The sequence below is a fragment of the Daphnia pulicaria genome, chromosome 6 (genome assembly GCF_021234035.1).
Source record: "Daphnia pulicaria isolate SC F1-1A chromosome 6, SC_F0-13Bv2, whole genome shotgun sequence".
NCBI lineage: Eukaryota > Metazoa > Arthropoda > Branchiopoda > Diplostraca > Daphniidae > Daphnia > Daphnia pulicaria.
The window spans coordinates 4,657,864-4,674,146 of NC_060918.1; the positions used below are offsets into that span (position 1 = coordinate 4,657,864).

Here is a 16,283-nt window from a genome sequence, read left to right on the forward strand (position 1 = left end):
TTTCGTTTCTGTTTGATTATGTTTCTCCCTTTTTTTTAACGAATGGCGACCATATACAACCCGGAAGGTCGGCGGTCCGTTGCATCTCGGCGCCTTTCGGATCCTCCCGTTCGTCGCACGCCGTGTCGAGTGGGTGTTTTTGGGTCTGCTATTTTTTCGTTTCCGCCTTTCCCCGATAAATAAATCTCCGCAGAGCCGCCGTTGGTCCTTGGAATGCACCCGATAGTCTTGCCTCAAGATGGCGCTACCCGCCACACATTGAGAGATTTTTTTTAGAAGAATAAAACACGGTAAGAAATTGCCGTGCAGAACTCGGAGACGTCGAGCGCTCGGATTGCCGCAATCTCGTCAGTCTAGTGAGTCTGGCTAGCGGCCGCAGTTGAACTCACCGACTCTTCTTCTTGCTCTACTTCAGTTTAATTCTTTTTCCCTTTTTTTTCCTCCTTTATTTCCCCTCTGTTTGACTTACCGTGTCCGTCCATATCGGCCGCCAGCAAAGGACTATTATACACATCATCCCTCTTTTCCCACCCCTGTTGACTCTAGCCGGAGTAGAACAGGAAGGAGAAGATTTTAAGATTTCCGATTTTTGAATCTTTTAGTCAAGTGTTGTGCGTCACCGATGTGTGGGTGCAATTAGCTCTGGAAGACAAGTCTCGTCGATCGCACAATCACTCCCCCGGTAAAATAAGCGTCCAGGAAACAAGCGGAACGAAATGAAAGTGACGTGGTGTTGGTTAGTGTGCGTGTGTTTAGTGGCGGCCGCCCATCGAGTCTCATCGGCCGCCGATAAGAAGAAAGCAGCCGTCAAACCGGTCGCTGCCGATGACGACGAGAAAGTCGAGGCCGTCATCGAGGATGTCAATGCCAAACAACTGGAAAGGCTACTGGACGAGAAAGACTATGTGGCCGTCTATTGGTGTAAGTGTCTGTCCATCAAATGATTATATTCCCCCGTCGTCTTTGAAATGTTCCAGAATATTTTCTAATTGCCTCTATGCCTCATCTGCAGCAGCGGTATATAGGCCATGAGGAATCTCCATAATCGCGTCTGCATCTTTATTTTATTTTCTCTCTCTCTCTCTCTCGTCTTTCCTCTGATGAAAAGGGAAAAGAGGATATTCCGGATGTATTTTTAGGTTGCGCGCGGCTCCGTACACTATGTGGCGGACGCTATTCTTACTCTCTCCCGCTCTCTCTCCGCTACCACCTATATACCCCGATAAGTTCGGTTGCCTACTTCCCTCTGACGTACATACGGCGGGGGGGTTTGACCATTTGCTATAGTCTAGTATACATACACACTCCCTGTTTTGAGTGTAAAGTTCTCCAGCAGACTTTATCCAACGCTCAAGAGAGCAGAGCGGCGCATTGGCGGCTTTTGCGCCACCCAGCACTCGAGAAACCCCAAAATGGCCCGACAGATTTCCTTTTTGTCGTCTCGCATGTTCCCAAACGCACATACTACTCTCTTGCGCCACCGAATAACTTTGTGCGGAGACGGCGAAACTATGCGGAAGATTGTTGGCAGTATTATAATTCGTCGGCCACGCACCTGAGCAAAAAAAGGATCCAGGAACGCTGTACATACAGGCGGAACTTGACGTCGGCTGGCCTCCGAATGGGCGGCTTGTTGTTGTTTTGCTCGAGCCCACATGTTGCAGTAAGTTGCGATGTTTATAACAAGTTGACGATGACAAACGGATAAACAGTAGAAAAAGTTCTATACACCGCCCATCCAACGACAGCCTGGCTTGTTAAAAAGAGATTTTTCCGTATCCATCGTCGTCGTTTAACCTCGTTTGCCTTTGGAGGCAAGTGCCCCCCAAGGAGGTTAAATCTCTTTTGGAAAAAAAAAGAGTCCGTGAGGTCACGTTAGACACACACAAAAAAATGGACGAATGTCGATTACGTCACAGTGCCTCCCACGATGAGATTCGGGATTTTGAGGTAGACGCGCCGAAAAAGAAAAGAACCCCCAAACAGGAGGGAAATGCTGAGAGTGTGCCGGGCGCAGCGCAAGGAACTTTTAAAAATATCGCTTCTATTCTCGGAGAAACCGATTCCCAAAAAACCTCCACCGCCCTACGCCCACCCAACTCACTCCCATTTTTTCTTCCCCCCCATCCCACTCGACATCCGTGTACACTCTGTAATCCATTCCGTGCGCATCGCCTCGTTTTGTCGTGTACGTACGAAACGAGGTGAAGATGACGGAAAGAAATTATATAAGAAACAATCGCCTTCGCTTATCCTCAAACCCCAAAAGATTCAAAACTATCTCCGCCAATGTATTCAGATTTACTTTAATTGAGATTGATTGCTGGCTCCGTTTTTTGTGTCACACGCAGATGGACGCAACTGCCGGCAGTGCGACAAGGTCTTGCGCGAATTGGAGAACATTGACGACGAGACGGACCACTTTGGTGAGTTTGCAATCATTTAAATTGTTGATTGATTTTTAACGAATAACACGCACACACACACACACACGCAGGAGTCCATTTTGTCAAAATCAACGACAAGAAGCTCTCTAAGCAGTACAATGTGAAAACATATCCGGCCCTGACTTATTTCCGCAATAAGGAACCCATCGCTTACGAAGGTATGTAGTGAAAATCAATCGAACAGAGACGATATATAAATTGACGTAAACCAACGAATTCTCGTGAACTATAGGCGACCTTTTGGATGAGGAGCAAGTTTTGGAATTCTTGACCAGTCTAGAAGCCATGGATTTGCCCGATCAGATCGAAGAAGTCAACGCCAAAATCCTGGAGAAGATCGTTCACGATACGGACTACGTCGCCGTTCTATTCTGTAAATAACCTATACATAGTTATGTACACTGAGTGCAACTGCGGGCCAAATAACCTCAACTTGTTTTTGTTTGTCTGTTGATTTCATTTGTCACTTTTTGTTTCTCTCAATGTTTTTGCTGCCAGATCGGCCGCAGGACAAAAAGAGCGAAAAAGTCCTCCGCGAATTGGAGAACATTGACGACGAGGCCGACCAGCTGGGCATCGCTTTCGTCAAAATCGCAGACGAGGAACTGGCCGAAGAATACAGCCTGAGCACTATGCCCACTTTGGTCTACTACCGCAACAGCATCCCCGTCATTTACGAAGGTAAAAATCAACTTAAACGGCACACACACAAAAGGCTTGGCCTGCTGTCCAGCTTGGAATATACCGTTTGACTAAATCACGGTACAAATATTTTACAGGCGATCTGATGCGCGAGGAAGACGTGCTGGAATGGCTGGTACAGAACAAGAACACTGCCAGCGAGGACGAGGACATGATCGAGGACGTAACGGCCAAAACCCTCGAAACCCTGACCAGCACAGCTCAACACCTGGCCGTCCTTTTCTGTGAGTTTTCTATTTTCATGCTGTTCTAGCGCTTAGGTCTTTTTCTTTTCCTTTCAAACTCGACACGGTGCATCTAGTTCCACGCACTGTAAACTCTTGCATGTCTCTTCAACACAACCGAAATGCAAACGGATGGCGTTGGTTCGCCCAGCACAGTCGACTCCAGCAGCAACAGCATGAGTCACAAACTTGTTTTGACAGTTGTCCTGCTGCGATATACTCGTCCGTGTGCTGTCACCAGCCTCCTCCTGTTTGCTAGCACTCGCCAATCTACACTTTGATGACACATGTATTCACCGTATCTATCTTGTTGCGATTTTCATATCTGATCTGGCCCTGGACTGCTGACTCACGGACGGCAATTCACCAGACGACCACGACGACAAGGAGTCGCAGCGCATCCTGGCCGAGTTGGAGAACATCGACGACGAGTGCGACCAGAAGGGAATCGCCTTCGTCAAGATCGACGACGACCACGTCGCCAGAGAGTACGGCGTCGACAGCCTGCCGACGCTCGTCTACTTTGAGAACAAAATCCCGAGCCTCTACTTTGGCGATTTGGCCAACGAGGAAGAGGTGCTGGCCTGGCTGTTTGAGCAACTGGCCTCCGACACGATTGAAGACATCACCGATGAGATGCTCGATAAACTCATCAAGAAATCGTCCCATCTGGCCGTCCTTTTCTGTAAGTCTGGCACCATCTTGATAGCAAATGGTTGAAATCCTCCGCGCTGCTGGCTGTCGGTCCCAATTTTCCAGCGGTTTATCCAGCGCCCAATACGTCAGAACGAAAAGTTATTTCAAGGAGCCACAGTAATTGATTAATAGGCTTCGAGACGAGACGGTCTAGGAAGCCTAGCTGTACATTTACAGTCTGCGTTTATCGTTCCGCCAGCAGTTTCCGCCCCGTCTCAAACTGACGATGGTTTTTATCCAAAAGGTTTTAAGAATGACTCGTCGTCTAGCTGGACGTCAGAGACTACGACAGAAATAGCTACTCTTTTTTTTCTCTCTCTTTCTCTTGTTCGCGATTCGACGAGAGAGTTTGCGTTCCCAGAAAATACTTTGCTACTCCTATATGAGCTACCTTTTTTTTTTGCTCATCCGGATTGAACTCGTTTGTTTCTTCTGTGAATTGTTTTGATATGTTTACGGACTGATTCCTAAAATTGATAAAAGAAAACAAAAAAAACTAGGACGCGCCTCTTTTCCTTTGTGTAATTCAGACAGAAATTGATATCGGCTGTAGAAGAATGTCCGACATTTTCTTCTGGTTTTCTTTGCTTTTGTTTTTAAAAAACCAGCTCAGCCGATCTGCGAATACCATTCGCCGGGAGGGCCATATGCCGCCACTACTATTCCATGTATTAATAGATTCAACCGTGCGAATATAAGTCTGTAGGAACTAGATACAGGAACTTAAAGGAAAAAGGTGTCAAAGTGGTTTGTCCAGAGACCGGCATTATGCTAGCGTCGTAGCCGCAAGTTCAACGCGACCAATGTCTTTTTTCTTTTGTCATTTTTCTTGAAATACCTTACGTACTAATTCCATTGAGGCTCGAGGAAACCAAAACTAAGAGCGGAAGTATTCAAAGTTCTAACGAGATTACCGTGACCTGGAATTCCGACATTGGTCTGGACGGGTCTGGAAGTTCATAGAGACCGAAGTTGTTATCGCGGAGATAGCGCGCGTAGCCAGTTTGAAGTTGTCATAACTTCTCCTCGCTGTGGACTCCATTTTATTTGATTTTTTTTTATTATTTTCTAGATGATAAAGAAGATAGCCAATCATCTGCAGTCGTTGCCGAATTGGAGAACATCGATGACGAATGCGACCAAAAGGTGAAACGAACCGGATGTTTTACCATCGAGTCATATAAACGACGTTCCATCATTTGAATCTTATTTTCTCAGGGTATTTCTTTCGTCAAGATCGCCAACCCAGAAGAGGCCAAAGAGTACGGAATCGATGACGTGCCCAGCCTCATTTACTTTGAGAATGGCATTCCGTCTATTTACGAAGGTAGCACTTCGCACTTCTAATACATCTCAACTTTTAATAATGTTTATGGTTGTTATTTTTCCATTAACAGGTGACTTGAAAAATGAAGAACAGGTCCTCGAGTGGCTTGTCCATCAGGTAGAGAGTGACGAGATTGAGGATGTCACCGATGAGATGCTGGACATGTTGATCAAGAGATCCAAGCATCTGGCCGTTCTCTTCTGTAATAGAATAAATAATTTTTTTTTTGTTTTCTCTGTGATTTAATTTTACTTTGATTCGATTACATAGACGACAAAGACGAAAAAGCCAGCGTAGATACTCTGGCCGAATTAGAAAACATTGACGATGAATGTGATCAAAAGGTTTGGATTTTAAAAATGTTATTCATTTATATCCCTGCAGGTTTTTAAATCTTCTCAATTGGGTTTAGGGTATTATTTTCGTCAAGATTGATAATGCAGATGAAGCCAAAGAATATGGCATTGATCACTTGCCTAGTTTGGTTTACTTCGAGAACAGCATCCCGAGTCTATTTATCGGTAAGATCATTTTGGATAATTATCTGATTAGTATTTTTAATCAGTCGTCGATCGAATTTTATCTAGGTGATCTGAAGAACGAAGAAAGTGTGCTGGCCTGGCTAACGCACCAAGTGGAGAGCGACGAAATCGAAGACGTCACCGACGAGATGCTGGACATGCTCATCGAAAAGTCACCGAGTTTGGCTGCTTTCTTTTGTTAGTATTTTCTCCTTAAAACAAAAATAATTCAAAATGCAAATTCTCATGGTTTAATGCTATTACAGACGACAAGACTAAGCCCAATCATTTGGCCGTCCTAAAGGAGTTGGAGAACATTGATGACGAGTGCGATAGCAACGAAATTTCTTTTGTCAAGATCAGCAACCTCGACGAGGCTAAAGAATACGGACTTGATGAATTACCGGCACTTGTCTACTTTGAGAACAGGATTCCCAGCGTCTACGAAGGTAAGGTGTATTTTGGGCTTCATCAATAATGTTAGCAACTTGTAACAGAATTTATTTCTATTAAATTATCTTTCTTAAATCAGGAAATTTGAGCGAGGAGGAGCAAGTATTGACCTGGCTCATTGAACAGAAAAATAGCGACACCATTGAAGAGTTGACCGACGAGCTCTTGGAGACCATTATCAAAACAAACGAATACGTCGTCGTCTATTTTAGTTAGTTTCATTTTGGCATTTTACTTCCCAAATAATTTCAATGCATTTATTTATATTTATTTTATCCATCTGCGTTACTCTACAGGCGGGCCGTGTGAGGATGGACAGAAATGCGATTCAATCCTCGACCAGTTGGAGGAAATTGACGACGAAGCCGACGAGCATGGCATTCATCTCGTCACCACTGAGGAGGTTGAATTGGCCAAGCGTTACGGCATCAAAACTTTCCCGACTCTCGCTTTCTTCCGCAATCAAGATCCTCTGATCTACAAAGGTGAGCTGAAAATTAAACATTTAAAACACAATCCGTCTCATATTTGTACGTGTGTTTATTTTTCACGAAACAGGTGAAATTGGTGATGAAAAGAAAGTATTGGCCTGGTTTACCGACCAAGGCAATTTGGAATTGGCGGACCAAATCGAGGAAGTCAACGAGAAGATGCTCAAAAAACTGATTGGTTCATCAGCTCACGTCGTCGCATTCTTTTGTAATCAGTTGTGTTGCCATTTAGAACGTATATTTAGAAATGACCCAAATTTCCCTATTCATTTCTAGATGAAGAGAAAAACAAAGAAGCAGTGGCCATCCTGAAGGAATTGGAAAATATCGACGATGAATGCGACGCTCTTAACGTCGATTTCGTGAAAATCTCCGACCCTGGCGTGGCGCCGGCATTCAAACTCACAACTTTGCCCGCCTTGGTATACTTCCGGCGCTCGGTGCCCATCCGTTTCGAAGGAGATTTAACGGATGAGGAAGGCGTTCTGAGCTGGGTCACGACCACCAAAGAGCAGGACGTGGATGTTATCGAGGAAGTGGATGTTGCCACCTTGGAGAAAATGCTCCACGATCATGTCAATGTCGTCGTTTACTTTTGTACGTTAGACCCGTTACCTTCGACTCGTTTTAATGCTCGCTTCTATATATAAAAACATACTTATGTATTTATATCTTATACCTCAATTAGATCCCAAGGGCTGCGGTAAATCCTGTGAAGTGGCACTCAACCGTCTTGAGAACATTGACGACGACGCTGAGCGCCATGGAATCCAATTTGTCAAATCAACGGCAGTGAAAACGGCAAGCCGGCTCGGCATCGACCCACTGCCCGCACTGGTCTACTTCGAGGATGGCCAGCCGGTCAGATACAACGGTAAAAAAGCCGGCAATCAACGGCCAACCAAAGTCGTCACCCGCCTCCCTAACGTGGCCATGATCTAGAATGATTTTCAGCTGCAGTCTATATTTATATATCTAATTTACGAAAACCCCCCGGAAATTCAATTCCACGTAGTTTGCCCGGCATCCAAAAACACCCCCTTGCTTTTTCGTTCTTCAATTTCTCTTTATTTACATATTCTCTTTTTTTTATTATTATTATTTTTTAATGAACACAAAAAATTCCCTGCATTTGAAACAAAAACAAAAAATCCTAGCAAGAAAGAACAAACGACCGCAATACGGAATAGTTTTGGACGATTGCGAATTTATGGAAACGGTGCTATAATACTATCCCAAACTTTCATTCACTGAGAGATTGGAGCAACGAAATTTTTTTCCACCGACGAGTAAATGTTTTGAGCGATTAAATGACTAGACACGCTCGCGACAAATACGGAAACAACTTTGACCTTAATTAACAATTGTGCCCATTGCATAATTATTTGTTTTCGTGGTTGGTTTTTTTGAAGGTTATGGGGCTGGGACTGAACCAATGTCTAAAAGTTCTATAATACTTACATTACTATTTAATTTTTATGGTTTTCCGTCGCTTGCGATGTTGAAGCTTTTCTTTTTGGCTAATCTTTTTTTGTCGGTTGTCGCCTTCCATTACAAGAAGCAAGTGATTGTTTTTTACGAAGCTTATTTCACGGGGCCGCCGTCAAATCCCTTTCGTCTTCTTGTAACTTATAGCTCACACACAAAAAAACAATCAAGAGCAAAAACAAAACAAGAAAAACAAACAAATTAAATTCCACCCAACAGGTGATCCGAGTGAGGAGGCCGACGCTCTGGATTGGCTGATTTCCCGTCAAAGTAAGTTGTCCAAATCAATCCAACTTCAATTCCATGTCTTTCGACTTATAAAGCAAACAAAAAAAAAAGAAAAAATTTATGCAAAGAATTATTAGAAAAGGAAATTATGAAATCAGTCGATCTTTGTGAAGTCCTCTTCATCTCTCTTCGCGTCTCCCCGTTTCGTTTCGTTTTTTTTTTCGTGGTTTGAAATTAATTTGCCTTGCTTTCGTCTGGCTTTTCCGTGACATGTTACATGTCATCGTAGTCCGCTGCATCCGCTGTATCTACTTTAAAACGCCAATTTTGCTGCTTGTTTTATCTTTATTGTCTGTGTTATTAGTTTTATTTCTGATGAAACCCAAAGTTACCTAACGCCGATTTCACTGGATCTTAACACAAAACAACGCGACAAGTGGATTATTGGATTTGAGTCTGGAACCTATCGAGCCATAATTTCTTCATCTCTTGGGTTATTTTTTAATTCCGTTCAAGGCATAATCTACTAACTATGTATATATGTATAATTCGATTAACTGTACTATACGCCGCACCCGTTTTCTGACATCGACGCATCCCCCGGGTGTAAAATAAATCAAACGACGGAGACCGCAAGAGAGATGTGTGCTTTCAGAAGAAAATTTGAAAATAAAAAAATCTCAAATGAAAAAACCAAAAAAATGAAGACAAAAATGATCGAGAAAATTAAAAACAGCAAAAAGCAAAATCGACAGAAAAGTCAAAAGACAAAAAAAAAAATTACAAAATCTGGAACATTTGTGCATTCGTTTGGTTGCTTCCATCTGCGTGTGTCTGTATGTGTCCATAGGCCGCAAGCAAACCGGAGGGAGGCGGTGCCAAACGGTGGGAATGGAGGACCCCAATCAGCCGGGAAAACTGCGGAAATTCGAATGCTGCCCGGTGAAATCTTCCAATAAGAAGTCGAAGCAGAATCTAGTCAAAGGGGTGGCTTTCATCGGCGATGAAGACGATTACGACTGCGATGACTACGTGCAAAACGACGATTTCCTCGACGACGATGACCAAAACGACGACGACGACGATGACGACGATGACAATGACGACTTACCACCGCACCCATCCCAACCCGATCCCGACCAGCACGACCACTCCGCTAGTACACCATCGCCACAGCACGCTCAGTCATACGATTACGTTTCTGATGATGAGTTTGTCACTGATGCAGGTATTCACACACAGTACATGTGCATCAGATCAAATTTCCCATCCATCACCATATTCCTATACTTCTTAATTTTATTTATTTAGCCTCTTAATGATTAAGTTTCCATCTAGAGCATACGCATAAAACTGTACATTTGGAGGCGCCGTGTTGTTTAATGTTTAAGTCTGTAGTGTTGAAAATTCAATCATTTTTATTGGGCCGTTTACGGTCAAATGTTCAATGACAGAGGAAGTCTTCGAAGAGGACAACGTGCTCGACTGGATTCTGGAGATGCATCACGGCAACACCATGAAGAACGTTTCGCGCCAATCGCTGATGAGCATGGTTGAAAACTATGACTATTTAGCCGTTGTCTTCTGTAGGAACATGATTACATATTTAAAAAATTTTTAAAGTTTTAACCGGTTTTAATTTTTCATTAGATTCCGTCGGCGAAGAGGAAAGCGAAAGAGTCTTGCGTCGTCTGGAACTCATCGACATGGAAGTTCAAGAATACGGAACTTTGCTCGTCAAGTGTGACGACTATCTCATGTCGAAGAAATATGGCCATCGTTCTACTCCGGGTCTAGTCTTTTTCCGGCACGGAAAGATCCTCCATTTCGAAGGTTTGAATCACGCAAAAATTCAATTGTTCAAAAAATTTAAACCATTAAACCAAAAATCTTAGGAGACCTAATGGACGAAGAAGAAGTTCTTGACTGGTTGACCGATCCGGAAAATATGGAGTCGATGGATCGCATCGAACGTGTCAATCGAAAAATGTTTCACCGAATTCTTCAGCGCTCCGACTTTTTGGCGGCCTTTTTCTGTAATTCAGTGAATTCCGAGTTAATTGGAAACAATCGAAATGTTATCCAAAAATATTTCGAATTTTTCTCCGTTTAAAATTTCTAAAAAATTATTCAGATAGCGACGTGGATTGCAAACAATGCGACAAGGTGCTAGAAGAACTGGAACACATTGACGACGAAGCCGATTCGGCCGGCATCGATTTCGTGAAAATCGACGACAAGGATTTCGCCCGACAAATGGGCGTCTTCGCTTTGCCGGCGGTCGTCTTCTTCCGGCACGGTCATTTGGATCCCGTCATTTACGCCGGCGACCTCAAGAACGAAGAACGCCTTTTGGAGTGGCTTCTCATCCAGAAAGATCCGACCAGCGACATGATCGAGGAATACGAAGACGAAGCTTTGGTGGAAGTCATCCGCAAACAGGAGTTTGTCGCCGTTTACTTTTGTAATAATCCCAACTCATCTTTACCGACTATAACATTACTTAAAAGTTTACATTTGATTGATCATTTCCAGATAGCAAGCAAGAATGTGAGCAATGTGCCGTCATTTTGGACGAACTGGAGAATATCGACGATGACACAGATCGCCATGGTATCAGTTTCATCAAGACTCAAGACCTTAACATCGCCACCAACTTTGGAGTGCACACATTTCCGGCGGTGATTTACTTCGAGAACCAAGTGCCCAGCATTTACGAAGGTAAATACAGGCAGTCAACATTATAAAAACAAACTGGACAAACGAACGAAAAATAATTCATTTGTATTTTTCGCGTAGGAGAATTAACTTCGGAAGATGTTCTTCAATGGCTCATCCAGCAAAAGACGGAAGACCGCATCGAAACAGTGACCAGAAGCATGCTCGAAAGCCTCCTAGTCAACGTCCAGTATCTAGCCGTTTATTTCTGTAAGTTAACAACCTCGACATTCTTGGTACGATGGCGTCATGGTTTCACCTTAACTTACTTTCCCAGACAAGCCCAATTGCAAAGCCTGCGACCAGGTCCTCGTGGAACTGGAAAACATTGATGACGAATGTGATCTATTCGGCATTCAAATGGTGAAAATTCAGGACCCGCAGTTGGCTAAGCGCTACGGTATCAAGACCTTCCCGGCTTTGGTTTACTTCCGCAATGGAAATCCACTCCTCTACGACGGTAACAATGGAACTTTTCGTCTTTTTTTCTCTTGAAAGGATTGTGATTACATTAGGATAAGGGAGGTAAACGTTTTCTCAAATTCAGTCAAGTGAAAGGAAGTGAAAGAAGCCATCGACTCTCTCTTTAGAACACGCAATGCATGACCCAGTAGATTTGAATTAGCAAATTTTGATTTATTCAACAAAAACAACTGAAATTGTCTTGCTGAATGTCAACACCGTACATGTCCCACGAGGAAAAGCTTCAGATGGTGTCGTTATCCAAACAATCGGGCGGCATCGTTCTCTCATGTGATGTGACTGGCACCGTATAATATTGACTCTCACGATTCTGAATTGCTTCCGGATCGGTCCCTCACTGAAACTCACGGATATCTCCCCCTCTATTATTCATCTACCACATATCCCCGACCAACCACTATTTCCCATGTCGTCGATCTGCGTAGGCGAATTGCGACGCGGTAAACTGCTTTATGAGTGGCTGACCGACGAGGATAATCGGGAGCTGGTCGACGCAATCGAGCGAGTCAACGGCCACATGCTAGACCAGCTGATTGAAGGCTCCGACTCTCTAGCTGTCCTATTTTGTAAGTACCAGTTTCCTATCATATCTCCAGTCTTGTTTCTCATATAACAACATCTCACTCCAACAGCGGTTGAACTTGACTCCTTATATAATTGTATTATGGCACTGAACCGCAACAAATGAAACGCGCTCTACTCTTTTTTTTTACCGGCTTCAACTAAATGTAAACAGAAATTACAGTAGTTGACTATATAGCAACATCCCCTAGCGATTTTAGATCTAATAACCACTTAGTTTAATTGAAAATGCTTCCTTAGTATATACACAATTACACAACTAGTAAATATAGTATGCTTCGTTAGGCTACTAGGTAATAGACCTGGCTTTAATTAGACGAGGAAGAAACAAACAGAAAAGTCGTTACAATATCCTTGTGAGGCGCCCCCTGACATAAGGTAAGGCGTTTGATTTTAATCTAGAACTGATTTGTTGCGTCCTAATTTGTCCGTCCTGTGAGCTTTTTTTTTAAACAACTTTTTAATTACGTGTGTAGTGGTAGTTTTCTAGTTTTCGTTTTGCTCCACTTCTCAAAGTCAACTAATCAAGTAATCGTCGGGGTTTATTTTTCTAGCGTTTTTATTTTAATTCATTTTTTAAATGAGTCATCATCTAACAAACACATGAATAATCACAGGTCTTTGGCTTCTTTCTAATCAAGTTCTCACTGTTTTTCCTTTTCATTTCTTTCACTTCGTTATTTTTTTGTTGCGAAACCTGAATTTCATGAATAATTCATGATTTCTTATCATTGAGAAATCAACCCTCCAAAATAAAAATAAAATCTGGCGCGCCAAAATGTCCGTCAGTGTTGAATTGTACATAACCAGCCAATTAAAACATGTCAAGTGTTATGCTCGTTTTATGGTAAACAAAAAAAAAAAAAAAAAAAAACTAATCAAAATCAGCAGACATTTTTTCCGTTCACGTCCGGGCGAGTTAAAATTGACCGGCGTTAAATGAACATATAAAAACTGTGTGCTGTCTTTTGTCTAAAAACAAAAACCTAACAGAATCCGGACTTATGTATGTACACAATAGGAGACTTAAAGAACGAGGATTCGGTGTTGGAGTGGCTGTCGGATGACGAGAATCGAGAACTGGCCGACGAAATCGAGGCCGTCAACAGCCGCATGCTGGAACGGCTCCTCGACGAATCGCCTTTTCTAGCCGTCTTCTTTTGTAAGTATTATGCGTGCCGACTCACTCTAGTCGCTATAACAACTCTCAACAACATGTTTCCGTCTCACTCGTATATTAAGCAGGTCATTCATGTTTCCCTTGTTCCAGTGCCTTAAACAACGCGTGCTTAGTCTTAGGTCTCTTAGCGGCTAGAAGTTCCAAGTATAAGAATGAGGAAGGTCGTTTGTAACCGATTGTTATAAGACTTATTTCATACTCGCTTGAGTAACCGGTTTCTTTTTTCAACACATTATTTTGCACACACAAAAAAAAATATTTTCTATAGACGACAATGATTGTTCTGAATGCAATTCCGTCTTGACCGAATTGGAGAACATTGACGACGAAGCAGATAAATTTGGTAAGTCAAGGAAATCAACCACACTAATCGCATGGTAAATTGATTCGTGAGTACATTGTAGTATTTTGCGGTTTCGGTGCTCATGGTGTATTTTGTTGTTTTTTTTTTTCACGGATTAATGTAGGTATTGACTTCGTCAAGATCAACGACGAGGAGACGGCAAAGAAGTTTGGAATTGTCCACACCCCGGCCTTGGTTTATTTCCGCAAGCGGACACCCATGATCTATGACGGTAGGTCATCACTTTTTCATTTGATCCATTTCAGTTTAGATACTCGTTTCAATTCGACATGTAGTTGAGCGGGGGTGGGTTTTTAACAAAGTGGCGCAATATCTCCTTTACTTGTTTATATCTCTTAAAAACAAGCCACCGTGCAGCGGACATTCAGGAAATTGCCTCCAAACGAAACTGTGTGGGGATCGCCAGCGTTGCATTTTCATGGTCTCTTTGCGTCATTATCTCTCACTCCACTAGCCATCCGAATCACATAATACGAAACGCGAATTACCATTCAATGTCAAATTATTTTTATCTTGTCACCGTCATCCATCCATTCCGGCGGGCCACTTCGGAAAGAATGAAAGGAAGTTTATGCCATTATTTATGAGAGAATGATGTCGATAACAAGTGCACACTAAGTCGAATAACACGTGAAGCAATCAAAATGTCGCGCTCCGTTGTTCCAGTTTTTTTTTCACGAAAAAACCATTTCCTCTTTCCCAAGGTGATCTGCTGGACGAGCAGCGTGTCCTGGGTTGGCTAACTTCACAGGACGTTTTCGAGATTAAGGACGAGATTGAAGAGGTCAACCGTAAGATGCTGGATAAATTGCTGGACGAAAATGAATTCGTCTCCGTCTACTTTTGTATGTCATCTGATAAAAATAGCAATCCGTTGGCTTGATGAACTCTTTAATCAGATTAGTCCGATTTCAACAGATGAGAACAATTGCCCAAAGTGCCAGGAGGTGCTGCAAGAGCTGGAGAACATCGATGCCGAGACGGACAACTTGGACATCACTTTCGTCAAGATTCGCGACACCCGCTACGCCCGCAAGTACGGCGTCACCAAGTTCCCCGCCATGGTCTACTTCCGGCGTCGTTTCCCGTCCATCTACCGAGGCGATCTGATGGCCGAGGAGGAGGTGCTCGAGTGGCTTCAAAAGAACCGCTTCAAGCAACCAGAGCTCAATCTATTCATGTACGCCCTTGGCGGCATCACATCGGGATTTGTCTTCTACACCATTTTCCTTCTCTTCTGCTTCAAAGGACCCCATCAAAAGACTGCCTAAACAAATCACTGCCCCGTAACTCCGCGTGCGTTAAATCCATTTCAATTGCCCTTCTAAAAAAACAGGAACACAAAGTCGATGCGTTGGATTATTTACCCGAAGAGAAAAGAGTCGATACGCATGTCCCATATATCCCTTCGTCTCTCTCTCATACTTGCCCCCTGAAAAAAAGAACGACTGAAATTTGATCCCCGTGAATTCAAAATATCACCGCGAAATTCACGAAGTGAAAAAAGATGGAAACAAATACTTTTTGTTCATATTACTAGATAAATGACAAACTCATTGACGTATTCATGTTTTTTTGGGGGTTCTTTTTTTTCTGGCCGCAATTTTTGTTTTTTTCTTCGTTGATAATCTGCTGCTACTGTGTGTTAGCCTTGTGCTGACGGCAGATCAAGGAGAACTGGGGGAAAACACGACGCAGAGTGTGACTAATAATTTGTGTAAGGGTAATTGTTCTCTTGTCTCCTTTTGACTTGAACTGGCTTCTTCCTGCTTCAAAAGTTTTCAAATCCATTATCGAAAAGGATTTGAGACCAGAAAAGATGCCGAACAAGAATCTAAAAATATTCACGACAAAATAATAATAATAAAAAAAAAGAGATAACAACAGGGCTGTACAGTCACGTTTTACCGCAGTGCCAATAACAAGTTTTTGTCTGCTTCCTCTTCTAATTTGAAAAGAAAAAAAAACGCATTCTACAAACTCTTGTGTTAACTTTTACGATTCTTTGTTCCCCCCTCTCAAACATTTTTGACCTTATACTGCCATCGCGTGATTCTTCGTTTTTACTGGCGTCGCACACTAACATGAAATGGATTGGCCCTGATTATTGATTCTTTTTCTGGTTTCCAAACTCTTTTTCTATACTTCCTCTCTCCTGTCGCACTTCCCTTTTGTGTTTGATGGGGCAAATAGTTTTGTGAGTTTTATCATTGTCCTCTTTAACTTCTATGCGCCCGTCTCTCTCCTAGCCCAATCTTATTATCTTTAAACTATACTTCATCTTCTCTCGATTCATTGCCAGTATAAAGTTGTGCCTTTTTTTGCTGTGAGTCAGGTGAGATCAATTACACACGAAATGTCACACGTCCACTCGACTGA

The 16,283-nt window shown here is 42.8% G+C and overlaps 1 protein-coding gene across 8 annotated transcripts; it reads left to right on the plus strand.

Moving 5' to 3' along the window:
- The first annotated feature begins 331 nt into the window (after positions 1-331).
- On the plus strand, positions 332-16,283 carry LOC124342369. 8 transcript variants are annotated; one of them, XM_046795340.1, is made up of 34 exons: positions 332-921; positions 2,352-2,426; positions 2,498-2,605; positions 2,680-2,820; positions 2,946-3,128; positions 3,227-3,373; positions 3,744-4,058; positions 5,142-5,215; positions 5,288-5,396; positions 5,467-5,598; positions 5,667-5,740; positions 5,809-5,917; positions 5,984-6,115; positions 6,184-6,366; positions 6,450-6,581; positions 6,667-6,855; positions 6,929-7,069; positions 7,138-7,458; positions 7,550-7,735; positions 8,569-8,619; positions 9,428-9,805; positions 10,032-10,163; positions 10,228-10,410; positions 10,473-10,613; positions 10,712-11,041; positions 11,113-11,298; positions 11,377-11,505; positions 11,573-11,755; positions 13,382-13,522; positions 13,603-13,701; positions 13,809-13,883; positions 14,008-14,115; positions 14,609-14,749; positions 14,823-16,283. In XM_046795340.1, exons 1-34 carry the CDS (start codon positions 717-719, stop codon positions 15,173-15,175), a joined length of 5,586 nt encoding a protein of 1,861 aa, XP_046651296.1. In that variant the 5' UTR covers positions 332-716; the 3' UTR covers positions 15,176-16,283. The 8 variants fall into 8 exon arrangements, with proteins under 8 accessions (XP_046651296.1, XP_046651297.1, XP_046651300.1 ...); XM_046795341.1 differs by having other exon boundaries at positions 13,606-13,701; XM_046795344.1 differs by lacking the exons at positions 13,382-13,522; positions 13,603-13,701 and adding an exon at positions 12,204-12,344.